Source organism: Homalodisca vitripennis, chromosome X (genome assembly GCF_021130785.1).
Source record: "Homalodisca vitripennis isolate AUS2020 chromosome X, UT_GWSS_2.1, whole genome shotgun sequence".
Classification (NCBI taxonomy): Eukaryota; Metazoa; Arthropoda; class Insecta; order Hemiptera; family Cicadellidae; genus Homalodisca; species Homalodisca vitripennis.
The window spans coordinates 22,633,899-22,651,876 of NC_060215.1; the positions used below are offsets into that span (position 1 = coordinate 22,633,899).

Consider the following 17,978-nt stretch of genomic DNA (forward strand, 5'->3'; position numbering starts at 1 on the left):
ACCTGTAGAGCAGCAATTTAAGTTGTTTAACGACACTCTAAATTTCCACATTAACATCTGCTGCCCTACAAAAACGATCAATGTTTGCGGACAAATTAAAAAAAAAAACAACTGGATCACAACGGGTATTTTAGTGTCTAGAGAGAAACTAAAATTCTTCTCTGAAGTTTATAAAAAACACTTCAAGCGAACAATTCAAAATTTTTTTCAAAAATTATAAAAAAATATACAGGAAAGTGATCCAAGCCGCAAAAGCATACGATGTCTCAAAACCATTCTCTCTTCCAAAAACTTTTCAAAAACAATTAGGGGCATCATTAACAATAAAACAAAAGCTCACAAAGAAATTAAAATTAAAATTGGTGATAGGCTTGTGGAGGATGAAACAGAGATTGCCAATCAGTTCAATGGATTTTTCGCATCCGTTGCTGGTGGGCAGGGTCCTCGGCCATCTGAACCCCAAATACGCCCCTCGCGATGATAGAGCCCCACATCGTCAATGGCGTTGGCTCCTGTCGTTGAGGATGAGCTTCACCGAATTATTCAGCAGCTCCCAGCCAAATAATCAAATAACCTCAATATAATGTCCCCGTGGCTCATAAAAAAATGCTGCAAGCATTTAGTGAGACCTTTAACTCAATTGGTAAATTATTCATTCCAAACAGCAGTGTTCCCCTCTCTCCTGGAAATTGCTAAAGTTGTTCAAATTTTCAAGAAGGGCGACCCAACTTCAATCACTAACTACCGGCCTTTCTCAATTTTTCCAGTGCTGAGAAAAATGTTTGAAAAGCTTTTTCTTATAAGAATGCTTCGGTTTTTTAACTAATGCAATCAGCTCTCAAGTGAACAATTTGGATTCAGGAAGGGAAAATCGACGACAGACGCAGTTGTGAGTCTTGTCGATATGATTGTAAAGGGGATTGAATGTCGTAACCACTCAATTAGTGTGTTCTTAGACCTGTCCAAAGCATTCAACTGCGTTGACCACGGTACACTGCTTGACAAACTTGAGTCTCACGGTATTCGAGGCGTGCCTCTTAAATGGCTTAGTTCGTTTTTAACTCACAGATCCCAAGTTGTTCAGATATCTAGCATGTCGTCCAAACAAATAGAACTGAGCTACGGAGTCCCTCAGGGATCCATCCTCAGTCCTGTGCTTTTCCTGCTTTACGTCAATGACCTAAAATCATCGCTTCTGCATGGAAAATTAGTGCAGTTTGCCGATGATACGACTCTCTTTTTCAATGCAACATCAAGTGAAGTGTTGGAACAACAGGTTTTTGTTGATATGAACAACTGTGTCCAATACTTTCACAGCCTCAATCTTACAACAAACTCTTAAAAAAACCAACGTTTTGAATTTTGCCTTGCGCACCGCAGGCAACCAGTGTGAGCCTGCCATTTTGTTAGATGACTCCACACTGGAAGAAGTCAGCTCTTCAAAATTTTTAGGAATGCACCTTGATCGAGGGCTGACTTGGAACGTGCATATTGACTATGTGCCAAAGTCTGCTCTGGAATTTTTGTTCTAAGATCTTTAGCCAAATACTGCCCGAGTCAGGTACTGATTACGGCGTATTATGGACTGATTTACCCCCATCTGGCTTACAGTGTGGTCCTTTGGGGAGCTTACGCAAACACACGGTTTCAAAGAGCATTCAGACTATAAAAAAGCAATTAGAATAATCGCCAAAATCAAATTTAGAGAGTCGTGCAGGGAAGCTTTCAAGAAATTACAGCTGTTGACTCTGCCGTGCCTCTACATTTTGGAAACAACTTTTTTTTGTATGAGTAAATGTGCCTTAACCAGAGGCCGAGACATACACATGTATGAGACACGTGGGAGACTAACTACCGAACTGGGAGACACAGAACGGTGGTTTATGAACGCCTGCCTTCGCAGGCGGGTGTTTATTTCCTCAACAGACTGCCCAATTCAATTAAAGATGCCCCAACGCCTAAGGCGTTAAAGACTCGCCTTAAACGCCTCTTCATATCACAAGCATTCTATAATGCAGGTGAGTGTTTGGCATCCGACTGGGAGACTGCCCAATTAGAAGACTGACTCCGCTGTACTAAGTGGGTAGCATTGTCGATGGATGAAAGAGGCGTAGCTGTAAAATTGTATGTGTGAGTGGGTATTGTTGTATGAATGTTAGAAATAAAAAAACCATGACATTTGCTATACAATGTAAATATTGTCTTCGTAATAAAAAATTTGATTTGATTTGAGGGATTAAGGAATTACTGTTTGTCCTACGGCCAATTGTGTGTTGCCTGTTCACACGTGACCTCTGCTGACAGTCAGGTAACCTGAGGGGAGGTTTTACGAAGGTCTGTATTTTATGTCCTGCAGATCACTATGGCATCAAATTATCCCTGCCAGTGTAAGTAAAAGAATTATTTTATTTATTCCCTAAAATCAAACAAAATTTACCATCGCATGTATAGAACTTCGTAGTACTCCCAAGTATGCACCTGATGAGCTAATGAGACTATCTCTTCACTTAGATTACACTATATTTTGTAGGCCGGGTGTCTCAGATTTCGAAACTATGTAACTAGACTATTTTGATGTTCTTCGTCACCGACCCTTTTTTGATCTCTGTGTTTGATCGAGTGTTGATGATGGTACAAAATTTTAGGCATATATATACAGAGTGATTCAAAACTAAACGGCAATCTCTCGAGAGCTTATTCTATAGCTAAAAACAAGTAAAAAAGTTCATATAACCATATGCCCGGAAACGCTTCGTTAGCGAGTTACGCCTAGCGAAAGATTTCGCCCGGATTTCAGAACCCTTGGTGAAGTCAGGCCGTATAAAAATGGTAAAGGTAGTTACAAAGATACAAATACGATTGTTTTTTATGTTTTTATATCTGACAAATTTATTAAAATTCGTCCCAGAGCTGTAAATGCAATACTTTCAGAGATATCTTACGTAAAACACAAGAATTGGTGCAAAGAAATAACACATTTTTGTGTTTAACGTAAGATTACTTCCATAAATGTTAAATAAAGGTCATTTTTTTCTTAAACAGATTTGTAGAACATTTAATTCTGAAAAGATTCATGTGAATTACTTAGGAAAAAAAATTAATAATAGGTATTGAAATTTAGCTTTATTTAAAAATAAAACAGACGCACAAAAATGCATATTCTTATCTGCATAAAATATTAACTAATGTTTAGGTTGTGAGTAACAGCTGATCATTTATTCAACACTTTTTATCGTCATATTTTCTTTGCAAAGGTTGGCAATATCAGCTGATCAACAATTAAGTTCATGAAGTAATATTTGAATAACCTTTATGGAGGTTTTTGTATTGTGGCGTGTGAAGATTGTATTTTGTGAGATCCTGTGATTATTTGGAAATATTTTATATAAGTGTATAAAATATTTTATTAAATATTTATTTTTAAAATATTTTATTAAATATTTTTATAAAAGTGTATGTAATTATCTTAGTAAATAATGGCAGATAATGTAAATGGTATGTATTCGTTTGAAGAGTATACGGACATGATACTGATTTACGGCAAAGTTAACAAGAATGGTTTAGCTGCAGTTCATGAACTTAATTGTTGATCAGCTGATATTGCCAACCTTTGCAAAGAAAATATGACGATAAAAAGTGTTGAATAAATGATCAGCTGTTACTCACAACCTAAACATTAGTTAATATTTTATGCAGATGAGAATATGCATTTTTGTGCGTCTGTTTTATTTTTAAATAAAGCTAAATTTCAATACCTATTATTAATTTTTTTCCTAAGTAATTCACACGAATCTTTTCAGAATTAAATGTTCTACAAATCTGTTTAAGAAAAAAATGACCTTTATTTAACATTTATGGAAGTAATCTTACGTTAAACACAAAAATGTGTTATTTCTTTGCACCAATTCTTGTGTTTTACGTAAGATATCTCTGAAAGTATTGCATTTACAGCTCTGGGACGAATTTTAATAAATTTGTCAGATATAAAAACATAAAAAACAATCGTATTTGTATCTTTGTAACTACCTTTACCATTTTTATACGGCCTGACTTCACCAAGGGTTCTGAAATCCGGGCGAAATCTTTCGCTAGGCGTAACTCGCTAACGAAGCGTTTCCGGGCATATGGTTATATGAACTTTTTTACTTGTTTTTAGCTATAGAATAAGCTCCCGAGAGATTGCCGTTTAGTTTTGAATCACCCTGTATATATATAAAACGGTTTAATTCTATGGGTTAATTACACTAGGGCACAAGAAATTTTGAAACTTTAATAAACATGCACTTAGAACTATAACAAGAGCAGAGCCCAGAGCTCACTGTATACCTCTCTTTATAGAACAAAATGGTTTCACAATAAAAATTTGTAGATTTTTGATTTAGTTGTTTATATCATAATAAATACAAATATGTTCAAATTTCATTCAGAAAAACATAAATACAACGCGCAAATAAACAGTAGAGCAACTATAAACTCCCACCGCCTTAGTGAAACATTGAATAGTAAAATGGTGGTAAAGTGTTAACATTGTACAACCCCTAACAAATGCATATCCTTGGTTGATGTTTAAAGAAAATATTATACATGGTTAAAAATCATCCAATGCCTTCTAAAGCCTACAGGAATTCACAAGTACGAATTTTCTGTTGTTGAATGTAAAGAAAATAATGTAATTACTATAATAATGTTAGATTATAATCATATACGCTTTTATATTTAAACCTCTTTATAATTGTTTTTCAAGAGTGATTTCACAAAGAGATTTAATGTTTAGTAATTTGTAAAGTTTAGCATACCTTTTTGTATCTTATATACTACTGGCTACTTAAAATTTTCAATTTATAATATGAATGTATTTATCTTATAACATGAAATTTAGAATAAATTGTAACTTGAAGTAAGTTATAATTCATGTTATATCTCAGTGTTTCTTTTAAGTATTGGTTTGAATTAGTCTTAACTGACTGAATTTTGACTTTGTTAACAACTTGTATGAGTTCTTACAACAAATAAAGTTGATTGATTGATTGTAAATAATTATACAAGTATCCAACACTAGTGATACCATATCATACCATTTAGGCAACCAATTATAGAACGCTATTACGATTGTTCGATAGGCACCTAAACACTGCTTAGAGTAAGAAACTCGGTTAATAAAAGTCAATCAGAGTATCCACAATGTTACCTAGATATTAGGTTATTATGTGTCAAATTGACCTTTGCACTTTTCATCGTGATTATATAATGTGATCATGCGATACTTACTGAATAAAGAGCCAACGCGCCTGAAAGGTTTTTTAGAAATATTATCTTGTGGTTTCAACCCATCTGAAAAACTATGACAATGTACAGTATGCCTTTAATTAAAAAAGTTGCAAAAATATGATTTGATAAATAACCTTTAAAATAGTTAGACGGCTCAATATTTACATGCCAGTCATATATGTACATATTGTACAAATGAGACATAAATTGTCCTGCAATTTGTGGATAAAAAGGTTTTATTGGATGAGATAAATTTTACTCGGTTTTGTAGAAATTCTAATATACTTTGCCTAAAGTGCTCTGTCAATAAGTCAAAGAAATCATTGATGGAATATAATGTCCATATATATTGATTATCCAATTCACTTGTGTGGCTCACACACAGTTATAACCACACTATCCTGAAAATAATTTCGACGTAAAATAGTAAATGAAGCTTAAAATATATATTGTTTCTGCAATTGCGTAAATGTCTACGGAATCATGCAATGAACCTTACATAGTACTCTGTGCGTGTTGGTAATACATTCATAAATATTATACAGTGTGGCTACCGGAGTACTTAATGTTCGTCAATACATAAAACATATATTGAAAATTCCATAATAAGATATAAAACGTAACAATGGCATTAACTTTATGTATTTTGTATTTTACATTTTATATTTAGATACAACTAAGTAATCATCACATATGTAATCAAAAACATTTCGTATATCGTACTACCTGAGTAGAAACAACAACAGAGTTAAAGTGAAAACTATCGATACGGAATGTTTACTCTGTCAAGAAAAGGTTTATTGTTTTGCCAAATAATCATGGGTTTCCCTGTGAAATACACGTCACAAGCAGCAGCAGGCAGAAGACTCATATTTTCCCGAGCGGTCTTCTGGTGGGGTTTGACGATTGCTATAATAGAAACAGGGTTACTGAGTACTGCCTTTTACATGAAATTATGGAAAGGGTTCGTATTTTTTTTCAGATTCTAACACCACTGACTTTGCTATGATCCTACTCTTGATCAATACTATGTTGACGGAAATAGTCATGTTCTGCAGCTGTGCAAGGAAGTACTCAAAGTTTCTTGACGTCTCCAACACTCTGGAGAGATTTGACCGCAGTCTGCAACTGGCACCACCTGCATGTGGCATGACAGTGACATTCACTACAATAATTGTTATTATGACAGCTTTTCCTGAAATGCTTCTCGTAAATCAAACGCATGTCAAATTAAATTTGTTAAAAGATCACAGAACGATCATACAAAGTATTATATCACTTGTTTGCTTTATGACTTCGAACTGCAAACAGATTTGTATGTTGGTTCAATTCCACGAAGTCACTCAATGTATTGCGAAGAGATTCAGACTAGTTAACGCTAGGATCAGACAAGAGTTGATCATCCAGATTTATAGACAGTCAGAGCGACGCCACTACCCACAATATGTCACTCACAGTCGAGATGGTGCTTCAAGTAATAAAATCAAGTCCTTTATGAACGCCTACCAAACGCTGCTTGATGCTGTAAACCAAGCAAATGCCTTCTACTGTGACCTTCTTATGAGTTCAATATTCTATAAATTTGTACACGTCACCATATCCCTTTACACATTCTTCTTGTTCCTTATGCCTATAAATCTATTGGGCCTCATTACATCCGGGACTATGTCATTGTGTCACATCTGTTACCTGTTGTTAGTTGTATCCTCGATCACTGACGTCACTCAAGCGGCGGACCAGGCAACACCAATGATCTGTAAGCTGATCAACCAGGATTTGGATGACGGACTAAAGAGACAACTGGAATCATTTTTGCAGCAACTGGCTGTTAAACAATTTGAGTTTTCTGCAAGAGGATATTTCAAGATCAGCAGGCAATTGTTAATTACAATGGCAACAACAGTGGCCACCTATCTGGTAGTTCTAATTCAATTTCACACACAGTCCAAAGATGGTAATTAAGATTTTTCTGCTTTCGATTATACAAATACATTAGTTAATGTACCCTATTTTGTTGTAGTGCTTAGTATGCGGGGAGACTTGGTCCGGAATCAATGTATGTGTTTGAAATCAGTAGCGTTTTTGTACTAAAATTGGTTTTATTTCAATTTAAATTTTATTTAGATATCATGCCAAAATAAAGTAGATTTGTTATAGATAATGGTAAACTGTTCAAAGAAAATCTTAATTAATTTTTATTTATTAAGCTTGAGCCAAAGACGATTAAAAATAATTTTGATCTTTTCGAGCGATTAAAATGAAAAGTGTAAAATTTACTTCACAATATTCTTATATTTTTGTTGAAATTGTAATGGCCACAAAAACTTTGTAGAAGAAAAGTAAAAATATCGAAGTTTGGTATTTTTGTGTCACACATACCATATTTGAATTTAAATGCAGTAAGTTACCTCTGAAAATATTGAATCCTAGTTTAATATAGAAAAAATATCACCGATTGATTAGTACATCATTACTGAATTTATGACAATTTTCAAAGCGCTTTGTGAAAATTACAATTTAATATCGAAACAAATCATTGTTATAGCCTAATTTAATACTTACATTAAATATCGATTGGCCAACCTTTTTGTGAGACTCTCAGAGGTTGTTTTTTGGTGTCTACAAAACAATTATAATATAAAGAGAAGATTGTATCCAAACTATATATTATGTGGAATATGTGTTCAGAAGATATATGTAATTGTTATACAACTGAATGAAACTAATGCAAGGAAGATAAAATACACTACTGGTTATTTTGTAGTCTTTGGATTATTAAAATTCTTATATAACAGTCCTCATTAGGATTGAGTTTACCGATGTAATGCAAAATAGTCGTCTGACCGATTGCAATTTGTCATTTTAAATAAGAATATGGCAGTAGTATCTGCCATCATGTCTGCACTAAAAAATAAGCTGTGACGTGTTCAGACTAGAATTGTAATATTAAACATTAAGGAACTTTTAAATATAAATTAAAAAATTTTAACTAAACAAAAAGTAAACAAGAACCAAGAAAACATAAATGTAAAAACAAATCATTACGTTTGATAATGTCCAGTTGACAAATTGTTCAACCTAATATTTGTGAAACAGTTGATTTTAGTAAAGGATAATATGATACTAATGATTGTTTTGATAAATTGGAATCAATACAACTTATTAACTGTAGTACAAAATTATCTTATATGAGATTTTTTCTTCAACTATACTAATGTATAAGAACCGTTTGTACACAGTCTTGTAGCTACTTAAAAATAATATTTATTTTAAAAAATATAAGGAACTTCGAACAGAAAGTTTAAAACATTATTAACATAATGTTTTTTCTTTTTCGTCGTGTAGAGTGAAGTACCGAAATAGATCGGCAGATTTGCACCGATCCCGAGTCCGAACAGCGAGTCCGAGGAACGAAGAGAAACTCCTTTATTCTTGGGGTTTGCTCCATGTTTCTTTAGTTCTTCTAAAGTTGGATTATCAATGCTGGATGTTGTGGGAGGTGTTTCTATAGAGCTGGAGACTTCTTCCTGAAAATTATAAATATACTGTATTAATATCAATAGGTACTACAATAACGTGGTCAACATGCAATATTATATGCTTGAGTGCTATTATCACCTTGTTTTACATGAATATAACTATTGATATAATGATAAATGCTTTGTTTTTTTAAATAATTTTTTAATTTGTAAAAGTGTACAGAATATAAATTAGGGTCAAATGAACCTTTCTTTCAATTAACCTAAAAAAACTGTATTTCATACTAATAAAAATGGAATGGAAGGAATGTGATATCTAAGTACTCAGACATTTTATAATAGATACCTACATTATTATATTAATTTAAAATCCCGTAAAATATATGGTTCTAAAGATATTTTATATCTTTATTACACATCATCATAACACAGTTTAAAATGAAATACCTAAGTTTTTTTATTCTATATTACTGACAGACTACCTCACTACATTTTTGAACAAAATCAAACGTTTCTAACTGTCTAGTTTGTGAATACCTTTTAGTTTTTAGGGAAACTCAAATATACGGATACTGCCATTTGAGATGATATTACCCGACCTTCCTCGTACATAAGTACAATTTCAAGAGTCCAATAACACCGCTAAACATTAAAGTAAACGCACAATTCTGCGTACACTTTGCTACGCTTATGTACACTATATTATTCAAGCGGTACGAACAAAATAGTGATAATATAAACATTAGTTGTTAAGTTTGATTGTGACAATCCCTTGCTTATCTGGTAATACTAGGTTGCAGTATCATTTTACTGAGAAACGAACTTCCTAATTTTACATATTTCTATTTTGAACAAAATAATTAATGTAAAAGATGTAATTTAAAACGTTTAATTAAATTTTTTATTATTGATTTTATTAGGCAACAAGATTTTAGACATTTATTATCCTTGTACTTAAAACAGTTATTAAAATTGTGTTGAAGTTTTGTAACATGCAACGACGGAAGATATTGTTATATTTTAGGTATATCTAAAACAGTCTAAAAGTAATTTAAGTGGTATAAAACTGGGCTTAGCCAATAAATAAATCACTTAAATATGTTTTACCGTTGTATCGCTGCGAACAATCGCTACCACCAGGCAGAAAAAGATAAGTTTCTTAAACATCATTTCCTGTAACCAAAAGTTAAACATCAATTCCTGTAACAACAATTGAAACACCATTTCCTGAAACAATAACATAAAAGATAGTTCGTTATATAAACTTCATCACCAAACTCAGTGTTGCTTGTGTAGAAATCAAGTTCCATGCAAAAGTTTCAAGTCTAGAGGCAAGTTTTTTACGAGATATTGTGCGTACAGAAAAATAATAACGTTACTTTTGCAACTATATTTGAGTAATCAAGTTTGTGGGAAAAAAGAATTACCAAATTTAATCTTTAAATTATATTTATTAATTTGTAATAGTAATCATTCAATACCCCACAAAAAAGAAAAGTAAATGTAATTAATTAAACCATATTTAAGTTAATATTAATTTTAGTGAATTATTTAAATTAAATATAATAAAATAATAAATAAAATACAATAGCATATTATTCCTTAATTAGTTTACCTTGTCGTTATTCTTGGCAATTCGTTTCATTTGGTGTTTACTATTTAAGTAATTCAATAAGAAATGTTCTGTTTTATACACCCATAAAGTATAATAACGGTAACATATAATTTCTTTCCATTTGAAGTAAATAGTTTACAAAAATATGTAATATAACTTACATAAAATGTTCTAAAGTTCATATTAGGTAGTTTAACACATGATTATAGTGTCATAATGCTTTTACGAGGGAATTAGTTGTTAATTATCCAAGAAATATTTATTAAATTATGAAGGTACAGATCAAATATAAAATACATATTATATATAATTGCAATTTAAATTTCGATTTGACAAAAATATAATATAAATCATAACTACTAACCTTATGTGTTGTATAACTTGAGCGAGTGAATCGAGACTGAATGTAGTCAGAAGTATATCGTCCTCTTACTGAATGGTATAAAATAAAACCATGAATATCCCGTGACAGTTGTGATATCATGAACAGAGACATTCCATTGTGTTACATTAATTGGCGTGACCAATAATTTATGTTTCCTTGTTCCGCTATTGGAAAAATACAATTGCTTATATTAATACCGCTTGATACCAGTATAGTTTAACAGAGTTTGATGGTTTTAGTGTTGATTTCTATAATTGAAACCTTATCAGATAAGTATGAAAGTAATGAAATATAATAGGACGATGTTTTTAACGGTTTTGCTCAAAAAATTGAGTTTTCTGGTTAACAAAATGAAGATAAACGAGAAAATAGAATAAAATTAATATATATTTTGTCAGCAGATATACACAGTGTGTTTCTTGAGTAGTGCAAATAGTAGACACAAAAAACAAGCAACAATGTTCTTGGACACATATATCCTATCTCGCATGATTGGTGTTTAATAGCCAATTTTTTAAAGTTATATTTTAAAACATGTTGAGTAAAAGACCATGAAATTTGGCATTTAAGTTAAATTAATTAAAAGGATAGTAACAAATTTTTAAATAAATATTATTACTTTGGGTTTTTAATAGGCACCATTTTAAAGGTTTCAAAATTGCATATCTCTATAACTAGTAATCCTAAATTACAAGTGCAATAATAATTATATATTGGAAATGTAACAATGAAATAGCACATTCAATTTGTTGAAACCAGTTAAAAAATAAAATAATTCCATCTATTTTTGTTTTAAGTAGTTTACTAAGGTTTCTTGTCCAAAGTAAATCCGTAGATGGAAGTGCTGACTTTTGTTTAACTATTGGCCTTTGCACTATTAATAGCGGTTTGCTAATAAGAATCTAAAATTATCAATTTTTGACAAAACAGGTGTTTCAAAATAAGACTACAAGAGTTTTGAACCGAAGGTCTTTGAATTTGGCTTTTATTGGCGATTACTGATGCTGTTTACTCCCATAAATTAGTAACAATAAGATGGCTATGGACAACAATGAAGAGTACGCTTTTACACATTTGGCATGTGACGTTGCTTGGGGAAACAGAACTGAAGCCCAAGGTAGCCTACTTACATGGAACAGGTTGTTAACTTACTTATCCTTGATCGCAAAACTTGTTCGAAAATGATTATCACCGTTTATGATTTGTCTTATTAGAAAATTTAAACCGGTTTTTCTCCGGTATAAAAACCTCTATATCATAAAACCCATATTATTAAAAATTATAATTATGAAATTTATAATTACCTTATTAAAACAAATGATCAAGGAATAATATTTAATATAATAAGATGCTATTGTTCAATTACGCACTTGAAAATGGTATTTGTTCTAAGTTCCTTCATCGATCGCAAATAACAGCAGTATTTTGAAATTTCCGTGACCTATAAATAGTAAAACTACTGTTTAAATACATATTAAAAGCTTTATAGTGCCCTTTTTACGTTTTATCATGTTGTATGAATACTAATTAAATAAAGTCACATACCTATCTGCAGTGCAGATGATCCCAAGATTTTGGGCTAGGAGGTCTCATATTAAGATTAGGGAGTTGTGCTTTCAGGTACGATCATAACCCCCAGAACACAAAACCACGATAATCCGAAAATATAAACGTACAAGAACACACACACACACACACACAATGTTATGTTACGACAGTGTTCTAAGTAGAATACTTGTAGAGATGGAGCATTAAACCAATTTCCATCACTCGCCTCAAGGATGTTGAGGTCCCAGATTATCTCCATGCTGGAAGACCAGTAGACTAAATCATCCACATCAGTGAAATAAACTAGATACATTTAATGATTAACCTATTCAAAAATAGCCATGAAGGTTTCAGTGATGTCAGGGTGTACACCGCAGGTTATGTCGCCATTGCAGATGACGGCTCCCTTTGCCAGTGCCACGTAACCAGTAGGAAACAGCCCAGTTTTAGTATCACGGAGAGATGATATTTTATTTTAATGACTATACCTTTACACAATGGGGTTTTAGGAATTTTACTTTTGGGTTCTAAGTAACACTTTGACATTTACTGCAGTTATGCTTTTTACTTTTAATATCTATTTAACTCTGATTGCCTAAGCAAGTAGTTTGAAAATGTTTGTAATCCCTTTTATTTATTTTCTGAGTTTGATTTAAACCGTCAACGTTCCTGGTTTGTATTAACACAGATGTAACCATGTAGCCAAATGCCTTTTTGAAGGGCTACACCTGAAATACAATGTGTTTAATATAAAAACAATAATTACGTGATGTTTTCCCCAAATTTCAATATTCCTTTCTTTCGGTTATGATACACATTAAAACGCCTAACAAACTTTATTTCCAACGCAATAATCTTCATTATCCTGATTTATAATTGTAAACTGCCTAGAAGTACAGCAAGGTTTATACATTTTTACATTTGTTAATATGTTGTTTGTATTGACGTAATTACTTAAAATCTGCAGTGTTTTAAAAATAACCCATAGTAATAAAATTAAGAGTAGACAGACTTAAGTGCTGATTACATCCATCAGTATTCCTGCACTAAATAAAACAGAAAAGATAATCAGAACTAATGAAATCCTAAATACTCCATATACAGTAAACCATATACAGGGTTTCTGAAAATTCTTGGAACGGTCTAATATCTTCTGTACTCGTAACTTACAAACATACAATTTTGAACAGTAAAAGAGGGAGGAAATTGAACTTTTTGGTGTAATCAGTATCTCTTCACAACATCAGGGGATCCATTCCCTTGTAAGGCTCGCAAAGTAGTCGGTAGAAAATCTTAAATGTAAGCAGAGGTCAATGTGCTTAGCGTTTTAAAGGTATTAATTAGTAGAACATCTTTCCACAAATTATACCTCAATATATTAATTCTGAACAAAATGGCGGCGCTCGAAAGTTGCAGTTCCTGATCTCATGTGCACGTTCAAGAAGGTTTTAACTTTATTGTAACCTAATATAGATGAAGCTACAAAACCTCACACAGCTTGCACACACCTGAGGTGGTTAAGAGCTACAAATTGCATCATAAAGTTAAATTTGTTACCTATATCGCTGTGCAAAGTGTCATGTTTGTACGATTACGAGTACAGGAGATATTACAGTTTCAAAACATTTCAGCATCCCTGTATACATAAATCTATAAAAATGACTTGTTTTCAAATAATAACAGTAGTTCATAGTATTTTATATTCTGAGTACACTAGCAATAAAAAGAACTGGTGCTGCATTAGTTAGACTCGACATCGGTTTTTTGGGGGTTACGCCTGTACATATGTTTACCAAATTCGGGGTTAAATATATTGGGTAATAGGTTGAATTCTGAAAGGTTATTAGCCAGGGATCTAAGAATAACGTGTACAAATAGACTTAACCATAAATAACCGTTTAGAGAACATAGTTCAAAAGCATATGTAACGATTTATATACAGACAATAATATTAATCAGCTGAATAGGCCAATTTAGGGATTTAGTAACCTCAGGAAATAATTTAGGCATGCCAGGAAGGTTTAAAGACTAGAATGGGTTACAAGAAAATATATCAGAGGGGTTCTTTTCTGAGGGGGGTTGTGTCATTTTATAAGAATACTCTCTGTAGGTCAGTGGGTATGAATATATAGAAATGGCTCGTCCGTCAAAGGGTTTGAGCTTAATTAACTTGGGGTTATCAGTAAAATTAGTTGACTAAGGATATATATAATCAATATTACCGCGACAGGTCGAGTGAATACATTAAAACCGAAAAGAATATTAAATGCACAAAACGATACGATACAATTTTAGACAACTATACAGCACCAGGGAATTAAATTATAAGTCGTGTGCACGGTTGATCGTAACGATAAAAAAACGTATAAGTTTATTATTTCAATAGTGTCGGGGAGGTATGTTTTTGTTAATTATCTATCATTATGATTAAATCTTTAAAATGACTGTTACTCCTGAAAATACAGTGATCGGAATAAACCATCATTGTTACAAGAAGTGATAAAATTGCTCGTTTGGAAAAATGAATTGAAATTGAAATGTTCAATGCTATCCCTAAGGCAAAATGAAGGCCATTCAAGGTTAACTTATTCTCATATATTCAGGTCTTCCAGTCAGAAGAAATTATTCCAAGTTGGACAGTTTGTATATATTAATACCCTATAACAGACACCCCATAATATGAATGCCCCATAATAGACATCACTCCAGCGTATTTTCTGTAATATTACGAAAACTACAATGTTTACTATTCAAATTTCACACCAATACTTAATAGTGATCAAATGTGTTTACAGCTTAAATGCTGTTAAAAAAATGTAAAAATATGTAAGTGAGGAGACACGTTTAAATATTGCAGTTCTCGGTGGAGTACTGGCGTGTAAAGTCACTTTATAAAGCCACGCGCGCCACACACCGCCGGGAGGACCGATGCAGCTAGGTGTCGAAAGGGATTCACTTCTCTACTCTTTATACAGTGACATAATCCCCATGTTAGGTGTGTGATATTAGGATTAAGTCTACTCATGGGGTCACTTACACCTCAGCTGCGTACCTTGTTCTCCTTTTACTATTTACATTTTTTGATATTATCTTTTTCTTTTAAATTAAAGATGCTGACAGGTGAAACTGTATGGAGGTAACGTGTTTAATTTTCACTGCTTTTTTTAAAAAAAAAGTTAATTGTTTTCGTCCTTGTGTAAAAATTATAATTTTTCAACTGCCTAAAGTTAGTGGTAGAAGTTAACTTATTATTCTACTGTATACGCCTTTACAGTGTTATTGGCTACATTAGGGGTAAATTATAACGACAACTAACTTTATTTAAAAAAAATATGATAGTTTTAATACATATTTTAAGGGGTGCAACTGTGTGTAGTTTGTTGATTAAATGTTTTAGAGCTTGTGTGGTTAATTACCTTGTTTACCTTTACTGTAGTTCTCTGATTTGTTATGGCTAGTATGAATAAGGATTAAAAAACATTAAAATATTTTTTTTATTTATAAACAGTACTTGCAATAAAGATTATCTAAATTTTCAAATCAATTACATTATACGGAAGAGGTCAGATAGTGTTTTAACTAGAGAACTTGTGTTGAAATGTCGTTAATTTTATAAATTTTATGCTAAAAGTAATGGCAAAAAGTATCTTAAATCGATATGAATAATTAACTCAACAACTTCAAAACGTAAGACCTTGAAAGTTGGCTGGAGTCCTACTAAACGTCTAGATGTGCATTTTCGAAAGATATAAAGCAAAAATTACAATTATTACTATTTCTAAGAAATAAAAAGAGCAGGAATGCTGAAACTGCTTTTTACACATAATTTATTTTTGTTCGTTAAAAACTCATGACATATAGACCTTTAATAAAATTGAGCTAGCCCCAGTGTTCCTTGCAGAATGACAGAATGTCGGTGTTTGGGATTTGTGTAACTCACAAACTGTGCCAGGGATGTTGCCAGTTGCCTGACCACAAATAACATTTGCCTGTTTGAGTGTGGTTTTTATTAGTTAGATATGATGATAACTATATGAAAGCCACATCTCCTAGTTATTAAGGACTAGTTAGGGCCTTCTTTAAATACTGTAGTCAGTCTGTACGATACCTCTTTATAGATAGATCCTTGAGAAACTACAAACTTGGTACATGTGTTCTTTAGTCTTAGGTACATGAAAGAACCCTCTTGATTGTGAGATCCAAAGATCAAAAGGCAGCATGTCTGTCTGTCCCATATTGCGATAATACTTCATAGAAAGTTACTAAAGATTTGACGGACTGTCAGGTTTTTCGATATTCTTCTGTATCGGTTTGTATATGCCCGTATAATATTACCCTAAATTATATTGGTGTAACTCAAATGACATCAACCTTCTTATATCCCTCACCCAGTCGGTCTCATTCATAGTTTGTTAAAATTACTGGCATGTTTGGCCCGTTTACTACAGACAAAGTGCTATATATTTACGTTATATATAAATAGTATGACATACGTGTTACAGTGTACCAAAATCATAACTTTTTGTATATCTGCTGTTACCGCAACAATTTTAGAAACTCATTAAACTATTACTGCTAATAAAATACACGAGTGATTATCCCGGAATGTATTATTAAAATATATGTAAGATTATTCATTTTATACTGATACTAAGCACCCAATATGAATTGGATTATATAGGTAAAATCTGAAGTTATCCTAAATGTTCCAGAACTATCGCAAGCATGACAAATTACTAATGATACTTCGATAGCAGAAAGATGCATATAAAATCCTAAAAGTTATACTAACAGTTGAAATTTCAATACCTTCAGATCCTCAATTTTAAACAGTTGAACTTACTTCAAAAGTGAACTTGCAGACCTCCATTTTACAGGTAGTATATAAATATATTTTGAATGCTATATTTAGTCATTAATTTAATTTGTCAATTATTTATTAATGACATATAAGCAAAATTGTTACACATATACGTTTTTATACTTTTGTTACAATTCTTAAGTTTTAACTTCAAGATAAGAAAGACAGCACTTTACAAGTAGAATGTTTTCAGTTTTCAGATCAACATACATCCGTAAAACAACTTATTTTATTTTATAAGATCCTTGCACAGGCCAGTGGCCCATGATAGTGGACAGAATTTAAAAGAGGATCATCCGTTCCTTTTAAAAATAATTGGAATCATTGTACTGTATAATTATTTGTAGTTAGTACATCTCTCTAATCATATTTTATTTCATCAATATTCATGTGAAAATACTTGCCCCACCTGTCTCCTGAAATCTTTGAATTTGGCTCTAGAACGAAACATGTTTGAGACCTTAGTATAAACTATCAATAAAACGTAGGTTTTCACTAAAGAAAATAAAGTCTTTAAAATCACCTTTAAAGATATATTTTCTTAGTTTGTAATAAATGTGAAGCTTCAGTTCAGTATTTAAACCATGTACACTATTTAATTACTTAAAATAAACTAATCATGCAAATACGTGGATTTTATTTAATGGAAGTAGATTGGCTAGTAAAATGAGACTAAATGCAACGCTAACGCAATGAGTAGTGATAACAATCAAACTATAAGATTTTCTTTTATAGATGTTTATCAAATGAATTCTCTATTGAAATAAAATTCCCCCTCCCCTCACAATATAATGACGTACTGCAGCAAACGTCTACTTCCAT

The 17,978-nt window shown here is 32.1% G+C and overlaps 2 protein-coding genes across 2 annotated transcripts; one reads left to right on the forward strand and one right to left on the reverse strand.

The window, feature by feature from the left end:
• The first annotated feature begins 6,558 nt into the window (after positions 1-6,558).
• On the forward strand, positions 6,559-7,230 carry LOC124369391 (gustatory receptor for sugar taste 43a-like). Its single transcript, XM_046827391.1, has one exon. The coding sequence runs from the start codon at positions 6,559-6,561 to the stop codon at positions 7,228-7,230; it is 672 nt and encodes a 223-aa protein (XP_046683347.1).
• A 1,279-nt stretch (positions 7,231-8,509) lies between these two features.
• Positions 8,510-10,833, reverse strand: LOC124368488. The gene is made up of 3 exons (XM_046825733.1): positions 10,727-10,833; positions 9,855-9,920; positions 8,510-8,795 (listed from the first exon to the last, which is right to left on the reverse strand). The coding sequence occupies exons 2-3, from the start codon at positions 9,915-9,917 to the stop codon at positions 8,538-8,540; spliced, it is 321 nt and encodes a 106-aa protein (XP_046681689.1). The 5' UTR covers positions 9,918-9,920; positions 10,727-10,833; the 3' UTR covers positions 8,510-8,537.
• Positions 10,834-17,978: the final 7,145 nt, after the last annotated feature.